The 18,719-nt window shown below is 45.8% G+C and overlaps 1 protein-coding gene across 2 annotated transcripts in view; it reads right to left on the bottom strand.

Annotated features, from left to right (window-relative positions):
* The window catches only part of CFAP74 (cilia and flagella associated protein 74), a 927,349-nt gene that overhangs the window by 748,798 nt on the left and 159,832 nt on the right, over window positions 1-18,719 (bottom strand). For both annotated transcript variants that reach the window (XM_085609345.1, XM_085609347.1), the window contains exon 7: window positions 3,806-3,910. In XM_085609345.1, the coding sequence (XP_085465471.1) occupies window positions 3,806-3,910 (105 nt within the window). The remainder of the gene's footprint in view (window positions 1-3,805; window positions 3,911-18,719) is intronic.

The raw sequence follows: 18,719 nt of genomic DNA, 5'->3' as shown, positions 1-18,719 counted from the left end.
TAAAGTCTTGTCCGCAAAGATATAGATGGAAATGCTAGCAGGCCCATTTGATAGCCAGCACTTCCCTTTCGATCTGGGCATACCTCGTTTCAGTGTCAGTGAGGGCCTTGCTGGCATACGCGACTGGCTTCCACACTTCGTGACTATGCTCCTGCAGGAGGACAGCCCCGAGGCCCACCGGGCTGGCATCCACCACCAACTCCGTTCTCTTTCGAGGGTGAAAGTATGCCATGACCGTCTTGTCGAGGAGCCCCTCTTTGATTTCTCGAAAAGCCATGTTGGCTTCCGGTGTCCATTCCCAAGGGTGATTGTGGCGCGTGAAAGCGCGTAGAGGCTCTGACATGGCGGCCAAGTTAGGGATGAAACGCCTGCAGTAGGTAGCCATCCCAAGGAAACTCCTCACTTCAGTAGGACTGCGAGGCGTGTGGGCGGCTCTGATGGCCTCAGCCTTCTTCGGGTCTACCAGAAGCCCTTCCCGAGTGAAGGTGTATCCAAAGAAGTCCACGCTGTCTTGGTAGAAAGAGCATTTTGCTTTATGCAGTGTCAACCCACATTCTGCCAGTCTCTTGAGCGTGGCCCTGAGGTGAGAGTGATGTTCCTCTAGCGTGTTAGAGAAGACCAGGATATCGTCTCTGAGGTTGATCACCCCTTGCAGCCCGGACAGGGTCTCACGGATCGCATTTTGGAAGACCTCCGCTGCTGAAGAGACTCCGAAGCTTAGCCTCTTATACCTCCGGAGGCCGACATGAGTCGAGAATGTGGTAATGTACCGGCTGCCCGGGTCTAGCTCTAGCTGGTGATAGCCGGCATTTAGGTCTAGCTTCGAGAACAATTTTGCCCCGTTGAGGTCCGCCACGATGTCGTCCATCGTAGGGGTGATATGCCGCTCCCTCTTCACTGCTGTGTTGGGCAGCCGCATATCCACACAGAGTCTGATGGCCCCCGGTTGCTTAGGCTTGGGTGCCACGACCAGCGGGGACACCCAGGGGGTGGGGCCAGACACCTTCTCAATAACATCCAGCTCTTCGAGCTTTCGCAGCTCCTCTTCCACTTGAGGGCGTAGATTAAACGGCACCCTCCGGTGACTGAGGGCTACCGGCTGTACAGACTGGTCTATGTGCAGCTTGAATCGCTTGCCCTTGAGTTTCCCCAGGCCGGTGAAGAGTGTAGGGAACTCTTTAAGTATGTCTTCGGCGTGGGATTCGTGAATCTGGTTTGCAAAGAACACTAGACCTAGGTCTTCTGCCGTATGACAGCTGAGCAGAGTCCCTTTCTTGCCTTCCGTGACATGAAACTGTGTCTGGGTGGAGTACTCCCCGCTGGCGATGGTAGCGCTGATGACGCCACGGAGGGGAAGAGGATCCGTCCCTCCGTATGTATATATGCGCGCCCTGGATGGCGTCAGGGGGGGTCGCGGTGACAACCGGTCATATTGATCAGAGTCCATCACATTGACCGAGGCCCCAGTGTCTATGAGGGCTTGTATCTTCGTGTCTCCCACCGAGACTGAACACATGGGCGGCGGCCTCCGCCGGGAGCCTGTCCGGCTGACGTACGATACCACAAAGACCTCGTCGTCTTCGTCTTCATATATTGGGGGTCGCGGCTGTGGTTGGCGGTCCTGGTTCGGCAGCGGATCTTCATGCGAGATCTGGCGCACTTGCTGTGGCCCAAACCTGGGTCTCGACGACGGCTGTCGGAATCGCCCGCCCCGGCACACTCGGGCGTAGTGATTCATCCTTCCACAGCGGGAGCACGCCTTCTCTTTCGCCCCGCAGACGGCCGTTGCCGGGTGGTCATCTCCGCAGTACCCACACGACCCTCCTGGTGCGGGTTTCGGCGCTTGGAGGGGTGTAGCGGGACGTCGCTGGATCACCTCCACCTTTTCTTCCTTAATGGGTGTGCTCTTGAACCCCGGCCCCGTAGCCACGGGTGCGTGTAGGGCCGCCTCCATTTCTTCCGCCCGGGCATCCGACAACTCTTGGGACCGGGCAAGCACTAGGATCTCATCCAGCGAGATTCCTGGCTGCCGGAGGATCAACTTGCGTAGGAGCTTGGAGCGACAGCCTAGGATGATCTGGTCCCTTATCTCCACTCTTTGGTCCACGAAGGGGCACGTGCTGGCCAGCCGGCGCAGCCGCGCGTAGAACATGTCGACGGATTCCGTGTCGGTCTGCCACGCCCTCCGGAACTTAAACTTCTCGAAATCAGGGTTGAGCTGTGGGTCAAAATGTGCATTCAGCGCAGCAAGCGCTGCGTCGTAGTCATCGTCGTTCCCTGTGTTGGGAAGCATGTCGAATAAGTTGTAGATTTCGGCCCCGCCATAGTAAATGAGTAGTGACCACTTAACTGTCCCATCGGTCTCCCGAGTCCCTTTAAAATAGTGGTTTAATCGCCCTACCCAAGCTTTCCACCTTGGCGCAGCTGTAGCCGGATCCGAGGTCTCACTAAACAGTGGCAGCGGTGCTACTACGGTGTGGGTGACCATTGGTGGCGGTGGTGGATTGTTGCCGGCGCCTTGATTGGACCCACCCGCTTGCGGTGCGCCTGCACCTGCCGCATGCACCGTGGACATCGTGCGGCTGTACTGGGCGTGGCTGTGGTGTTACCACCGCGTGGTCGGCTCAGGGTAGTCTTTTCCCCACCTAGTTGGGTGGCCTTACCAATGCTTGTTGTAATGGTCCCTTGCTTGGAAGTTGTATTGCCCACACTTGGCTGGTTTTGCAAATGCTTGTTGCTGTTTTTTTTCTCTCTCTCTGCCCACACTTGTCTGCCTTTGCAAATGCTTGTTGCCATCCACCTTTTTTTCCTTGAATGGTGCTTTATTGTCCACTCTCCCCCTCACTTGTGGATCTGTCAGCTTTATTATGTCCCAAACTTGCTTCACTCGGTGCGAGCGAGCAACCAGGCAGGCAGGATCAGGACAGCTCTGTCAAGGCCCCCTTCTGGAGATCGGCCGAGTCAGCCGGGAGCCAGCGCGAGGAGACGCACCCATGTGGACCCCAGCGCTGGGGGCAGGAAGCAGAGGAGGACACGGGGGGCGTCCGTGCAGCCACTCACCCCCTCAGATGGCGCGCAGCGCCACAGGCCGCAGATCCTCAGCCGGCAGCATGCGGGTGGGCTCCGCGAACTCCATGCAGCACCAGGTGAGCGCCAGGGGCAGCAGCGTTGCGGGTGGGCTCCACGCGAGCCGGGCTTGCCGACGTGCACACGAGGGCGCGACCGGCCTCGTCGCCAGTGTAGCGCGGAGCGGCCTTGGATCGCAGTTACTGCCGTTGCGCGCAGTAAAGGACACTCACACACCAGTATGCCGTTCTAGGCTGGAAGACCACGTGCGGTCCCGCCCCCGTTTATTTATCCCCTCGGCACGAGCCCGCCCCGAGGGGTGTAGGGATGCGTGTATGGTGCAACATTGTCCAGGAGAGTCCGGGTGGATCTCTACAGGTGCTTCCCACATGAAAGTTCACGTCTCAGTCGAGGGCATTTTTAAAACAAACAAACTACAACCTGCACATGGATTGGAAATTTATGCGGCACACAAATTAAGGCATTATCAGCCGCTATTGAGAAAACTCGATCAGAAACCAACCTCTACTTTGCGCACGTTTTGTGAAAAACAAATATTTAATTATGAGAAACAAAATCTGAATATTTTAAAGAAACGAGATGAAAGTACACATATAAAGACACATTAAGGATCCCATTATAAAACGTAGAATATATCGCATTAGAAGCTTGGGGCTAAACCATTGTTTCATATTCACATAAAAAAGCAAGAAGTGTACAGTCAGACTGCTTTACTCACTCATGCTCCTCCAACATCGACTTGATTTTCCACTCAAGACCTTCTTCATTTTCCATTTCAGTACACAGGCGTCTGTGGGTTGCCCACAGGCGGAATACGGCTGCACTGGGGAAAGAAAAACATAAGTCTGAGAACATAAAAAGCTGACTGAAAATAATGAACACTGCAATTTTAAGTCAAAGGAGGGTGATAATTCCAGAGCCTGCGGGCTGTGACATATCCATTAGAGCTTTCCTCATTCTTATCAGGTTATATTGTATTCAGTTACAGATCATAACGTGCAAATTGTGGTCTTGGTTTTTTTAGTGGAGTATAAAAGTAAAATTGGCCAAAAGTTTGAATGTAGCGCTAAAATGCTTCTACAGCCTTGCATGTAGACATCACCAGATTGTGGGGATAAAAAACACATTAATAAGTGGCAGTTTGGGTACAAAGCAGCCATGCCAAGCTTTCCATGGAGGAAACGTAGTAAAATGGGGAAGATGTTAAAGGTCAGACGAGAGGCGTCTCGTGGTTGTTGTATTGAAGGTCTACTGGTGTGTACTGGGAGAATCATGAATATTAGACAAAGGGAGGTATGGACTCATTTGAAATATTGCGTCCAGAGGCAGCATTAACAGCATCATTTGCTGGTATAATCTAGAGCATTTTAGCTAATACATTTGTGTACACTGATGATGCTTGGTGCTTACAGTCGGTGCCTTTACACCTTCCCCGTTACTCTTGACTAGGCCTAATCTACAGTCACTCCGTAAAACATGAGTTTCTAGATGTGGGTGCCTTGCAGTGCTTGCATCATTTTCGAAATGTCTCCCCTTAAGGGATCTGCTCTCCACAGACAAGAAAGGCTCCGGCTTGGTGGGGCTGGTGAGACAGCGAGAGAGAGCAAAAAACAGAGAGAGAGAGAGAGAGAGAGAGAGAGAGAGAGAGAGAGCATGCCCACTTGTGCCTGCTCCCATCTCCTTAGACAACGTTGAGCGAATCATTATCTATGACTGAAAACTCAAGGCTACAGGGATATAGCTCCATACAGTTTAGCAACAGCCTAGCAGATCTATAGATAGGGGGCCCCATTAAGGCAACGGTGAAATGCTACATGCTCCACAAGCAGGCCATGATTATGCAACAGCATCCCATGATAAATCAATGTAACTGAGCAGCTAGGGCTACATATTGTTAGCCCTTTCTCAAGATGCTTGGCTGGGGCTAGGGCTATGGTGGTCCTTAGGAATCACGTATTGAGCTGTAAAAATAACCTATGGAGGATCTGCCATTTTGGCTTGCGTTTTTATGGGGATTTCAATGAAATATCACTGTTAAGGGGTGAGAAGGTGGTAATCAGGGCACTACACCGTTATATGACACAGCAGGAAGCACTGGGTTGAAGTCATTCCAATAACAATTGCTTGCCACGAGGTAGCAGGAATGATGGACAAGCAGCGTATTAATTCCAAACATCAACTTCTTGGAGCTATTTTATTGGAGACTTGATAGCATTTCATTGCTGTGAAACAAATATTGTTTTCTAATCAGGCAGCTGGTTCTAAGTAAACAATCTGCAAGCTGCCTGCGCATATTGCATTTGCACAGACAATCGATCTGAAGTGGTTAGGATTCAATATTTGTGTTTCCACACAAAAGATTTCAAAAGGTTGCAAGGAAGAGATTTCGATGCTCTGTTTATTTATTTTTTTAAGATGAATCGTTTCAGGGGTGCACTCCCACTGCTGTGTTTTGATGGGACGTAGTTTGTGGGTATGACACCTCCCAAATAAAATCATTCTTGGCTTGGTAGTTGGATCTGGGGGCCCTGGGTCGGGTCTGCTATCTCCGTGTCTTTAATTCTCGTTCTGAGCCAAGAATAAAAGACAGAAAAGTGACCAAATGACTGCTGACTTGCTTCTTGGTTTCACTAATGGATTGTCTTGGGGGACCATGAATGCTTCTTAACACCAGAACTTTAGTCAGTTGGAGGCATGGAGGGAGGGGAGTCTCAAAGGGAAAGATAGTAGCCCCTGTAGAACCCACCTGTCCAAACTAATGATCCGCCAATGGTGGAGGTGATGGCTGATCCTGCCATCAACAATCAGCCCATGATCTGGAAGTGCTGGACTAGGAAGGTTTGGAGGCTGAGGCTGCTGGTGGTGGGGAGGAGTGGACTGACCCAAATTCTGGTAGGTGACCCACGGGGTTGGACTGAGTTGCACCCATGGCCATGCATTAAAGTTATTGAACTTGCGATGTCTTGTGGCAGGGACATGGCTGGCACAGCTGAAAGCCCCTTCCATACCGATAAAAGGGTCAAAAGGCAGATGGGGACGTGTAGTCACTGAGAGGCCCAAAGACTTTACCGTAGCCTTAGAGTCTTTAAAGTGTTCCAGCACCATGTATGCCTGAACATACCATGAAAACCCAGAAGTCCTCAACCAGGTATGATGGCTTCGAACAGCCACCGCCTATAAAATTGCTCTGCCTAGCGAGTCGATCGTGTCAAGAATGCAACAAATGGCGAACTTTGCCACATCTTTCCCATCTCATACTTCTTGGGAGAGGAAGGCCCAGGTCTCATACGAGACCTGCGGCAGCACTTGCGCAACCGTTTCCCACAATGAGTGGGAGTTACGGCCCAATAAGCATGTGGTGTTCACTGACAACAATGCAAGGCTGGCGGAAGAAAAAACTTTCTTACACCAACTGTCCAGCCTCTTGGACTCCCTGTCCGCGGGTGTGGAAGGGAACATGCCGTGGTAAGTAGAGGACCAAGCTCTACGGGGCGAGGTGGTTGGTGAGAAAAGTTGGATCGCCCGGTGCAAGGCGATGGCGCCATGTGATTGTCGTATTTACTGGAACCCCTGTGCTGGGCTTGGACTAAGTTCCCAGGAGGACATCGGATAAGGCCTCATTGAAGGACAGTAAGGGTTCAGAGGAGGAGACACCTGGCTGCAGGACCTCAGTCAAGATATTCATCTTGACTGCCACGGAAAGGAGCTGAAGGTCCAGGACCTCAGCTACCCTTTGTACCACCATAGAGGATGGTGCTCCCTCCTCTGTAGCCACGGTAGGAGGAGAAAGCAGGCCAGAATCTGGAGAGGTATCCGGTCCATTGGCCTCACCCAATTCCTCGTACCAGTCCATGTCCTGATAAGGCTGGTATTGTAAAGGGTCTAGTGACCCCTCCCACACTTCCTCCATTCTTAGCCCTTCAGCATAAGGCTAGGACCAAAGGTGCCGATCAGGCTCTGGGTCGTCGGGGATGAGAATGGGGCTGGCACCAGCGGCGTCCGGAGTTTCAGTATCAGCGTTCGGGAAGATCGCAATGGCACAACCCGCGTCAGCCTGGATCCATCACCAGGTCCACGGGGGGGGGGGGGGTAATTGGCACCGGGATTGGAGCCACTGGAGTGGAACTGGATGGCGTACCCCCTGAGCCTTTGGGACACAAAGGTACACTGATAGGGTCTGGCCACCCCAATATGAGGCACATGGTATCATAAAATTCTTTGAGATGGGCGGGGGTCACTCCGGCTCCCAGGAAGGTAGGATAGCACGGAGCCGACCCAGGGGCAGGTTCAGAGGAACAAGGCCTAGAACATTGAGACTCCTCATTCGTGTGAACAGATGAATGGGGAGAAGTCGAAGCACGCTTTGAATTCTTGTGTTTTTGTGTGATTCTTACCTGGCCGACTCGACGACTTTGAGTTGGAGCACGAAGACTTTGGACTCCCTAAGCAGTGCCTGGACCTTCCTCTAGACCGGGACAGAGAACAAGATCTCCGAGGAGAATGACACTGTGTATAGCGCCGGGCCACAAGCAGCTTTAGGGACCGCTCCCTCAAAGCTTTCGGAGACATGGCCCGGCATTCGGAGCACGACTTCGAGCCATGGTCGCGTTCCAGGCACCAGAGACAAACTAGGTGTGGGTCCTTCACCAACATGACGCTGTGACAGATGCCGCACGGGTTGAACCCAGAAGTCTTCCTGGACATGTTGGGAAAACCTACACACCAAAAAAGGGATCGACAAATTGTCGAAAAAAGCCTGTCAAAAAGTGACATAGGGCAGTTCTTTTCATGAATCTATACTGGCTGACGTGATGCAGTGGTGCCTATATAGGTGACTCGGACGTCACAACTGTACAGACCACGACCCCGACGATGTCACGCAGAGCCGACCGACGCTGGCACGCACTGCTATTGCACTAAGAAAAATCTTCCAGATCCAGCCTGATGCCTGGGAAATTCATAGGTAAGGAATCTACTGCTAGATATCTCTATCAGATATTTGATATTCACACCCCTGAATCTCACTGACTACCTCTGTGTTGTAGTAGTAGGTGACAAAGTAGATGCAATATTATTGTAGGTCGAAGCAATATTATTAAGTTTTTTTTTTTTTTTTTTAATATTTTATTGAGTTCTTGACAATCCATTCAAAACAATTAATACAATATATCAAAAATAAATACAGAGTACATAAGCAGAGAAGTCAGCCGGGGACATACAGACAACTGAACAAATTAAGATTCTGTCAAGAGACATCCAATTTTCATTCAAAATAAGATTCCCAAATGTTGGTGAATTTACGCATTGCCCCAGTCCTTTGAGCAAACATACATTCGCTTTTCCTAACTCTCTTAATTTTTTGATAACATTCATCTACAGTTGGAACTGTATCTGACTTCCAGAATCAATGATCTGGCCACTGCTACTAATATGTACAAAAGTTTCGGTACAGAATCCACCAGATTAAGCTCTGAATCAAATCCACATATAATTACATTTTCATAACTGGTAATTGTAAAATGCAGATGAAGAGAAAACAATCCTTTCCAAAATGTCCTAATTTTGGGACAGAAGGCCATTATATGGGACCAATTAGCCAGGTCCGGTTGAGAACATCTAAAACAGGAAGGCGACGTAGTGCTATACATTTTGGCCATAGTTGCAGGAGTGTAATATAGAAGCCACTTACTAAAGAAAAGCATTCGTCTCCAGTTGGCCCCTCTCAAAACCATGAAATTAAATGTATTTAAAGTTTTCCAACAGTTATCAGATAATTTAATATTTTCCTGTTTCTGCCATTTTTTCATTACTTTAATGGTAACATCCTCCTCCCTATTTTGCACTAGACTTCTTCTCTACTTTCCAGGGTTTTTAAAAGTTGGGGACCAAAAAAGATCATTTGTTAATTGTGAGGGTTGGCTAATCTGCACTACATCGAGTTGAGCCAGGGACTTATACAGTACGACATATGAACCCATAAGAAGAATATTTCCACCGATTGATATAGCAATCTCATTTGGAGTCAGCCATATATCATCTTTCACGAAGTTCGATAAAGTTATAAACCCAGATCTGGCCCAGTTATGTATAGTTTCTGACCCCAGGTTGATCCCGAATGTAAAAGCAGCATCTCTCAGTGGAGTTGTTAAGTTCAGGGGGGCAAGAGAATACCTTTTCAGCATAAGATCGCGTTTTTTAAGAAACCATCTTAGGACCTTATATCTCACTAGTTTAGGAGATTTGAATATCGATAATGGAGAGGGAATTTTAGTCTCTTTACAGATTAAGTTTATAAACAGTGTCTCTGTAGAAATGGAATGTTTAAATCTTGAAAGATACTGTGCGAAGTATGCATAATAATAGTCTTTCAAATTTGGCAGACCGAGGCCACCTTGTTCCTTATCTATATATAGAGTATTGATAGCAATACGAGGAGTCTTTTTCGCCCAAACAAAGGCTGAAAATAAAGACTCAACTTTTGAGAAAAAGGAGCCAGGAAGAACACAAGAAATAGTGGAGAACAAAAAATTAAATAAGGGAAGTACTGACATTTTAATTAATGCCACCCTGCCCAGAATAGATAGAGACAGTACATTCCATCGTGAAAACATATCACAAACCTTTTGAATCAAGGGTTCAAAATTCAAAATATATAAATCGCGGACTAAGGACGAAAAATAGACACCCAGATACCTTTTAGGTCTATCATTAATACAGTTCTGAATATCAGGGTGTAGTTCAGAGGTGATCTCACCGCAAATTAAAATCTCAGTTTTCTTTTTATTAATTCGATACCCCCCCAGAGCTTCGAATTCTAAAAAAACAGAAAAAACTTGAGTTTGAGAATGCTTCTCAGGCTTCAACAGCAGCATTATATCATCTGCGTATAATTTTATCTTATCCATGCAGGGGATAGGCGGGAGAATATCCTTACTTTTTCTAATTGCAACTGCTAAAGGTTCAATAAAAAAAGCAAAAAGGACAGGGGACAGTGGACAGCCTTGCCTCGTCCCTCTTTGCACCAAAATCGAGCCAACCATGGATGAATTAACAAGAATATGGGCTTTTGCCCCCTGATATAAATTTTTAATTAAGGTAATAATTTGAGGGGGAAAACCAAATCTATGTAAAATAAAAAAGAGTGTATCCCAAACCACCAAATCAAAAGCCTTTTCTGCATCAAAAAGAAGAACTAAGGCCGGTACCTTCCGTGTTTCAAAATAATCTAGAGCCTCAATAAGATAATGTGTATTTGTAATAAGTTGGCGGCCTGAAATAAAGCCATTTTGATCTGCATTCTGCATGAATCAAGTGCGAAGAGGCAAAATTAAAACGAATCGAGAGCAATTTTTTAATAATTTTATAATCCGAGTTCAATAATGTTATGGGCCTATAAGAATTTGGGTCTTTAGCATCCTTTCCTTTCTTCAAAAAACTGATCACTGTTCCATCATGGAAGGAGGCTGGAATTGAGCCACCCTCCAGCATAGAATTAGCTAATAAAAGAAGAAGCTCAGAGAGAGTACTATAAAACGTAACAAAAAACTCGGCAGGGAATCCATCTGGGTCACAAGCCTTGCCGCATGGACGATTTTTGATTACCAACTCCAATTCATCCCTCGAAAATGAAGATGCCATTGCATCTTGGTCCAAATGAGGGAGGGTAGGAAGGCGATATTTATTTAGAAAATCCGCTAATCTCGGCTGATCCGTAATATGATGTGAAGTATAGATATTCTCGTAGTGAGACAGCATAATTGCCCCGATTTCTCCCGTATCTGAAGAATCCATGCCACTAATTGGAGATTTAAGAGAACGGATCGAGTTAGTTGCAGCTCTTTCTTTATTTAACCTGCCATGCTAGTAATTTACCCGTAAAATTACTGTGTTCATAAATTTGTTGAACTTGTCTACAAAAAATGTCCTCACTTCTTGCGAAGTAGTATGCATTCAGCTCTCGTTTTGCGGCGTTTAATTGATTCTGCATCTTAAGAGAGGGCTTATGGTACATTTGATCTACTAACCCCTGTACTTTTTGCTGTAATTGATTCTTTGTATCTCTATAGATAGCTGATTCCCTTGCATCCCTTCCTATAACTACCCCCCGAATAAATGCTTTCAATGAGTCCCATACAACATGAATAGGGGCTGTCCCCATATTTAAATATACTCCCTGATCTCAATTTTAAGAGAGGTAACCCATATTTCATCGGCCAGGTAGGATTTATTAAAGACCCATCGTTTCTGGATATTCGTACTTTCATCCAGAACCAACTCCACCCCTAACATCGCATGGTCCGAAAAACCATTGTGTAACATCCGATGATATTGAGTTTTACATTTTGAAGTTACTAGAAAAAAGTCGATACGAGAAAATGACTTATATCTTCCCGACCAGCAAGTATATTCCCTTTTATAAGGATTTAGTGAGCGCCAAAGGGTCAATAAGATCAAATATCCTAGCGTTATTCATAATTGTCTGGAATGACTTAGGTTTCAACTGCTTTTTCCCACGGACGATAGAGTCTAAACTTGGTTTCATAAGGATATCGAAGTCCCCTCCAATCACAATATCCCCCCCAACCGTAAGTAGGGACTGAAACATTTCATCATAAATTACCGGATTATCATTCAGAGGGGCATAAAAATTTACAAAGGTAATATACGATAATCTATTCTTTAATTTACATGTGGCCCAACACCACCGACCCTGCCTATCCGCATCAGTTTGAATCATCTCCGCCTCCAATCTCCTATTGAGAAAAAGTGCAACTCCTCTCTGTGACTCAGAGAAAAAGGAAAACCACAGTAAAAGGCCCACCCTTTAAACATAGAAATGTTATCGGCTTTTGAGATAGGAATATGAGTTTCTTGCAAAAATATAACTGCGGGATTTTCAGTCAAAATCCACGTCTCAATTGCCCGCATTTTTTTTTTATTATTAAGGCCATTCACATTGAAAGAGATAATTTTCAAACTTAATTTAGTCGTCATTAAAGCCAATACTTAGAATCAAAAACACATTATTCTTTCTTGTATCGAGTCTCTCTTTAAACCATCTTCACCCTGATCTACATTCACCACAAAATCAGTCCCAAAAGCCGCATTGTCTCTAGCCGTTACTGATATAAAAAAAAAAAAGAGAAAACAAAAAACAAAACATATGTCAAGAACTTCAATTTCAACTTTTTTACCCACCCCACCCCCATCCCCATCCCCATCTGCAACCTGTGGCACCCTCATAACTCTGCTTCCCACCTCCCACGCTCGCCACAGGAACCTTCCCCTTAACATGAGGTATCCTGGAATGACACCCCCTCAACCCCATGGACCAAGGCCCCCCCCCCTAAAGCATTTATAATTCATACTTATATCGCAAAAAATATACAAATGCTCAATCTACGATTCAACCTAGCCATTTTGAATTCCATGAAGCAGCGCCTGTGCTTCCTCTACATCCGATAACATGTAGAACTTCCCTTTGATCAATACTCTGAGTTTCGATTGTTGAGCAATCATTGCTTGGGCTCCCTGGGCTTTAAATAAATGTAAAATTTTAACTCTCTCTCTCCTGCGTCTTGCCGCTGCTGCAGACATATCCGAAAAGATGCGGCATTTCACCGTAGCATTCACAGGAAACTGCCTTTGCTGGATCGCCCTAGATAAAATTTTCTCTTTGATTCTAATATCTGCAAAATTTAACAAAATGGTACGCGGGAGAGTAGAGTTCGAAAAAGGGTGAGCGGGAACCCGGTGAGCTCTGAGATCATCTTTATGTTCCGGAATCACAATCTGTTGCAAAAACGTAGTTACCCATGCAAGCATATCTGATCCCTCAATTCCTTCAGGAGCCCCCACTAAGCGCAGATTGGACCTCCTGTTGTAATTCTCCAAATCGTCCAGTTTTATCTCCAAAGCCTTTGCTATTTTAGAGACATCCTTGGACTCTTGCTTCACCTCAACCATTTGGTCCTCTAAAGAGGAGATCCTTTCCTCTGCCTCCACTAAGCGAGCTGGAAAGGTGGAGACCAATGCCTCGATTTTATCCAGTCTCTGGTGAATCACAGTAAGTTCGACGTTTTGCGACCTCTTCATTTCTCTTACTTCATCCAGAATCAGATTCAGCATATCCTTCACAGACATCCTCATTTCCCCCTCAGTCTCTGTATCCATGTCTAACAAAGGGCTGGAGGGATCAACCACCACCCCACCACATCTCCTGTCAGAGACTACAGAAGGTTGTATAATTGTATTCCTTGCTTCTTATTTTTTGACGTCTACAGGGTCAGTTGTTGTCTTTTTTTTTTTTAAGTCAGATGTAGAAGCAACAGATAACGCAGGACTTATAGAGGTATTAACCGCCAAGCTCAGACAATTTGTGTCAACATGCTGAATCTGACCAAATTCCAGATTTAAAGATTTTAGAGAGGGCGCTTGGCTGGGTGATAAAGGAGGTGTTTTTTTTACAAACAGAGGGAACTGTTTAGACGGTGGATGCAATAGAGGAGGTTGAGGGAGTTCGGGAGTTTTGACAAGATCTTCAGAGAATAAAACATTGAGTTTTTCCCTCATACTTGGTTGAACTAGATTGTCTGTCGATGCATCCTCAGCCTCAGAGCACTCTGATAAAAGTACTGAGTCATCTTCCTTGGAGACGACTCCGTCCGTTAACTTCGCTGCTGCCTCTTTTGTCTTCTGTCGGCGTTGTTTGGCTTTGATACGAGTGTTTAATAATTTCCCCATGATGCACGCTGCAAAAATTTACTCAGGGCCTCAAGAAGTTCGCACCACGCACTTATCACCGGGTTTTTTGTTGCCTGCCAAGGAGGCGATTTTTTCTTTTTTTTTCTTTTACCCCTTATAAGTCTCTCTGAGAGAAGGAGCTATAAACAGCTATAAGTAGCTATGAGCAGATAAACAAAAGCTTACTCACTCTATACAAAAAAGAAATTTTAGTGGAAGCAGGAGCCAGAGTTATACTGATATTAACACTCCCAGTGCGTCTTTTTCCAATAACTTCTGTCCTTGCACACTTATTTAGTGCCTGCCACAGCCGCCTCAAAACGAATTATTTACAAGCAGAGTCCCGGACAAAATCGCTGAGAGAGTCCAATCTACTTAGCAAAAAAAAAACAGTATCAGCAATGCCTCCCTTGACGCGCTGAACGCTGAGCGCTTAGCTGAAGAGTTCACACCAGTTCCCTCTCACCATCTCGCCACTTCGTCCGCTATCAGCCGCGCCTCCTCAATGCATCCCCATGAATGATTACAAAATCCCCTCGCTTAGGATCAAGAGAAGACTTCGGCTTTAGAGACCAAAAGCAGGCAGAAACGAAGGTCGAAGCCGCGCATCCGCATCCACAGCCACAGCGCGAAACGGCAAACGCCTCGCGACCGCCATTGTTGACCTCGAGAGGGGGAGGGGCAGCAGCACGGCCCTCAGGTGCTACGTGGAGGCGTGGAACTCCACCGTAGCGGCTCGAATATTATTAAAGGTTGATATTATTTTTCTCAGTGTAGTGTTGAAAACCCTTTCAGGTCACAGTCCCCAGACACAGAACTAAAGATGTCCTCATTCCATTAATTCAATTTGTGCTTCGGGTATTTAACTGTTGGTACCTATAGAGACCCATGTACCAAAAGTCAGCATCCTCAACCTTGTTTTTTGGAAAACATCACAGAAGTGAGCTTGCAGTCAAGAAAAAACTAAGTCCTAAGCAGCAGTCAGGCTTGCAACCCTTAACCTCACAGTAAAGGTGAAAGGCCAGAGGTGTTTAAATAAAAAATAATTTTGGAAAAAGTGTGGCATTGGCTGTGAGGGAATGGAGTAGCCTGTACCCCTTCAATGAATACGCACAAACACAAACTATGAGGCAACCACACACGCCAGACACCTTTGTACTATCATACACTCGTACTCATCATCAAACATCCACACAAATACAATCAGTGACCCCCACACACCCACACACCAGATAACCACACACACTTTATCACATACTCAAACATTCAGCAACAAACACCCTGCCATCAAATGCCCACATACAGACCATCATGGGCCCACTCATCTGTACAGATCCCTGGTGTTCCCAGAAACAGCCACAATTTTGGAGGCACAGGTCCTAACAGGCTGCAGGGTGGAAGGCACTGGCTAGAAGGGCGCAGGTCCAGAGGCTGATTCCGAGTTGGGTCAACATGGCATCAGAAGCACGGTCAGGCAGAGTTGTATGCTTGATGCACAGCCAGGATCGCAGCTTGGAATGCAGAATGCCTCGTTGCCATTTGTTCAGGTCCCTGGAGTACTCACGGATCTGACCAGACATACTTCTTCCCAGAGCTACTCTTGCATCACTTCCTGTTTAGTCTATCCCTGTGAGCAATTTGCCTGCTCTGTTCTTGCTCCTCCTCTTCCCTTAGTCTAATCCCTCCTGATGATTGATGATACACTAGTGCATCGTACTTCAATTATATTAGAAAACATGAAATCAAAATTATTCTCAGGATCTGTAGTAAAAAAGTAAGCAATCAGAAAGCAAGTCTTTCATTTAGTAGGCAAGGAGGGCATCTTACTGGGAGACAGGAAACCTGGCACACAAATGTGCCAAAAAGACAAATATTATGGTATTCAAAATATTAGACCCAGAGATTCTAAGATTTCTGACCTGTCAATCATGGTTAACAAAGCAACACCCAGGATCAGAGGCCCACACTATCAGACATCCAAACAGTCACATCAGATGTCATACACCAACAAACACACAAACACTGACCCCTCCCAGAGTCATTTGTTATCCGTGAAACAACATTATGTAAGCCACTAAAACACATTTAGCAAATTGCCTAAAAAGACAGGGTAGAGGTGCAGGGCCTGGGTGGTCCAGTTAGCATCTGACCCAGCAAGAAACGAGATATAATTGGTCACAGAGCAAGTGTCAGCTGGACCACTCATCCCAGGCCTACAATGAGGTATGTGAGAGCTGCCCAAGTGACTTCGAGTTGCCCAAGTGCCCTCCTTGCACTTGCAAACAGATCAATGGTCATGTGTCAGAAGTCCCAGACCTTCAATACAGTGATAATCTGAGATGAAGACAACCCCGGACAGCAGATACAGTGCTGGACATCCCTCTTCATGGAAGCGAACAAGGTATCAGCGCTATTTTACAGCGCTCTGACACCTTCGGGTAAAGTCCGTGCTTTATAAAAATGCATAAATAATAATAATCAGCATAGCTTTAAGTGGGCCGGCTCCTGCCAGTGCACAGCACCACCAGTTTCAAAAAGCAGGTGCTGAGACGGGTCCCCATCAGGCTCTCCATTTCTTTCCCTCATCCTCGGGTTGAAAAAAAGTCTGTACTCTTCAGCAGTACCACCCTTCACTGCCTTTGACGTAACTTCAAAGAGACTCATTATAGTTCTTGCACAGTCTCATCATGTCAAAACAGACACATTTTCAATATTCTATATAGTGGAGCCATAGTTGTTGCTTATTTATCTTATGCAACTAACAACCTTTGACAAAGCCAATAGTCCTGGCTTGTTGTAAGTGTAATGTTACATGTTCTATTATATATCTGGATGGAATGACAGAAGTAGCAAAATACCAGTCATGCGGCACACTATGCTCAGCACAGATTTTCAGCATACTTGTTTTAAGTACATTAGCCACGCCCCTTTGAAAGACACCCCGTTTTTTCATCCTACTTAAAGCCCAGGGTATCAGGGCATGTGCCAACTGCTCTTGTCCTCATTATCCAACACAATTTTGCTACCCAGTGCAGCCTAGTAAACATGAAAGCTGGCAGAGTGCCCTATACTTAACAGAGAGCAGGCTAACACCTTAACTGTCAGCTGTACCAGGCCAACTTCTTCCCCTATTTCAGGTGGGTGAAACCGCCAGGCAAGTCAACAAACGGCCTGGCACACTATTTACAATAGCGTACCGACCATCAACTATTAGGACATTTGCATATCTATAAAATACAATTATTCCATGAAAACTAACGTTTACGGGAAACAAATATGACAGAGGTACAATAGCAAGCTAAATTTGGCAGAGGTTCAATAGCGGCTTCAGTACAAACCATAAAAGACCTTAAACTTCAAACGTCAAAGTACTATCTTCACCAGATCTCCAATCTATCCCTTTTTAAGATACCCTTATTTCACACCATCCCACACCCACTATGCACTTTGAGCAGTGACAAAAATAATGTACACATGCAAAATAACACACTGTACCAAGTACACCATCACGACTAATATATATTTTGATTACCCATGGATGGAATCAAAATTCTGAAGAACAGCATGAAAAAACATGATACATCACCCTGAGTATTATCACATTAGGCATCTGTAGAACATGTGAAAACACAAATGACTCTCCCACCATAAATGGCAAACAAAGCTTTACAAACAAAACACCACTTTATAAAATATACTATCTAAGGAAGGTCATATATAAAAGTATCTTGGTACGGAAACCAACTTATGACCCACAAGATTGTGTACCACGAGCTCACTAGATACAAAAATTATTAGTCGTGTTATGACATATGATAACATCTCTTGCCACAATAACACATCAACCAATGATATCCTCAGTGTTAGATGCTGTAACAAAAAAACTACAATTTCACCCAAAAGAATTCTCAGCAATTACAATTTCTCTGCTTTGCAATGTCACTTCTGCTATTAAGTCAAACAATCGTCCACCCATTGACATACTTACCCTCTAATTCACATCTGATTTCCACCTTTCAAGGAAGGTGCAAAAAGGTTGTGGCTATGCAGATTTTATTCTATGTATTCTGGGTATAAGGATGTCAGGTCCTGTCTAAACTTGTCTATGCCCACATCTACCAATCCGTTTCAATTTACTATCAAGGAGCCTCGTGCTTTATTACACTTGGAAACGTGATACTTACGAGAGTATTATCAGAATATTTAAGCACTTCATGCTAGGACTGGACCAGTGTCCTTGCAAACATAGGCTCTCGTAGTGTATCTGTGTGCATTTTGCATGTGCATGAATATAATGTAAAAAGTGCGAGAGTGCATGCTTAATATAAATGATATGATGGACAATCTGAGGTACTAAATGCAGCATTAACTGAACCACTCAGTCCAATTTCCTCAGCTTCTCTTCCCAGGAGCTCCATGACGGTCCTTCGACCAGACATTCTGGACCTTGCTAGCTCTACAGCCTACTCCATCCCATAGAAACATTGTCTGATCTTTCATTAAATGTTTTAATGAAGGCAATGTGCACATAAAACACAACAGGTTTTTTTCTTACAAAATCGGTATCTTAGCACAAGGCTGCCTTTCGAATTTTCCAATGTGGGAGGGAGGCAGGATCTGGGGTACTGCACCCATTCTAGTGACTTCATAGAGGCTCCAGCACCCTTTTTATGGCTACCAAGGGGCCTCTAGTAATGACTTGAGATACTCTACCATTTCGTCCTACTTCAGATGGACCTCAAACAATGATGGGCTTGGGAAGATTGGCATGATGAAAGCCAGCAAAATGGTAGTAAAAAAGCTCAAACTTAGGGTGCAGCGGGCCCCTCACACCCACAGTCCCTATTTCCATGCACCTGCTACACTGCAGACAATAACGCCGAGTGTCG

Source organism: Triturus cristatus, chromosome 1_2 (genome assembly GCF_964204655.1).
Source record: "Triturus cristatus chromosome 1_2, aTriCri1.1, whole genome shotgun sequence".
Taxonomy (NCBI): Eukaryota; Metazoa; Chordata; class Amphibia; order Caudata; family Salamandridae; genus Triturus; species Triturus cristatus.
This window is presented reverse-complemented; position numbering and strand designations above follow the sequence as displayed.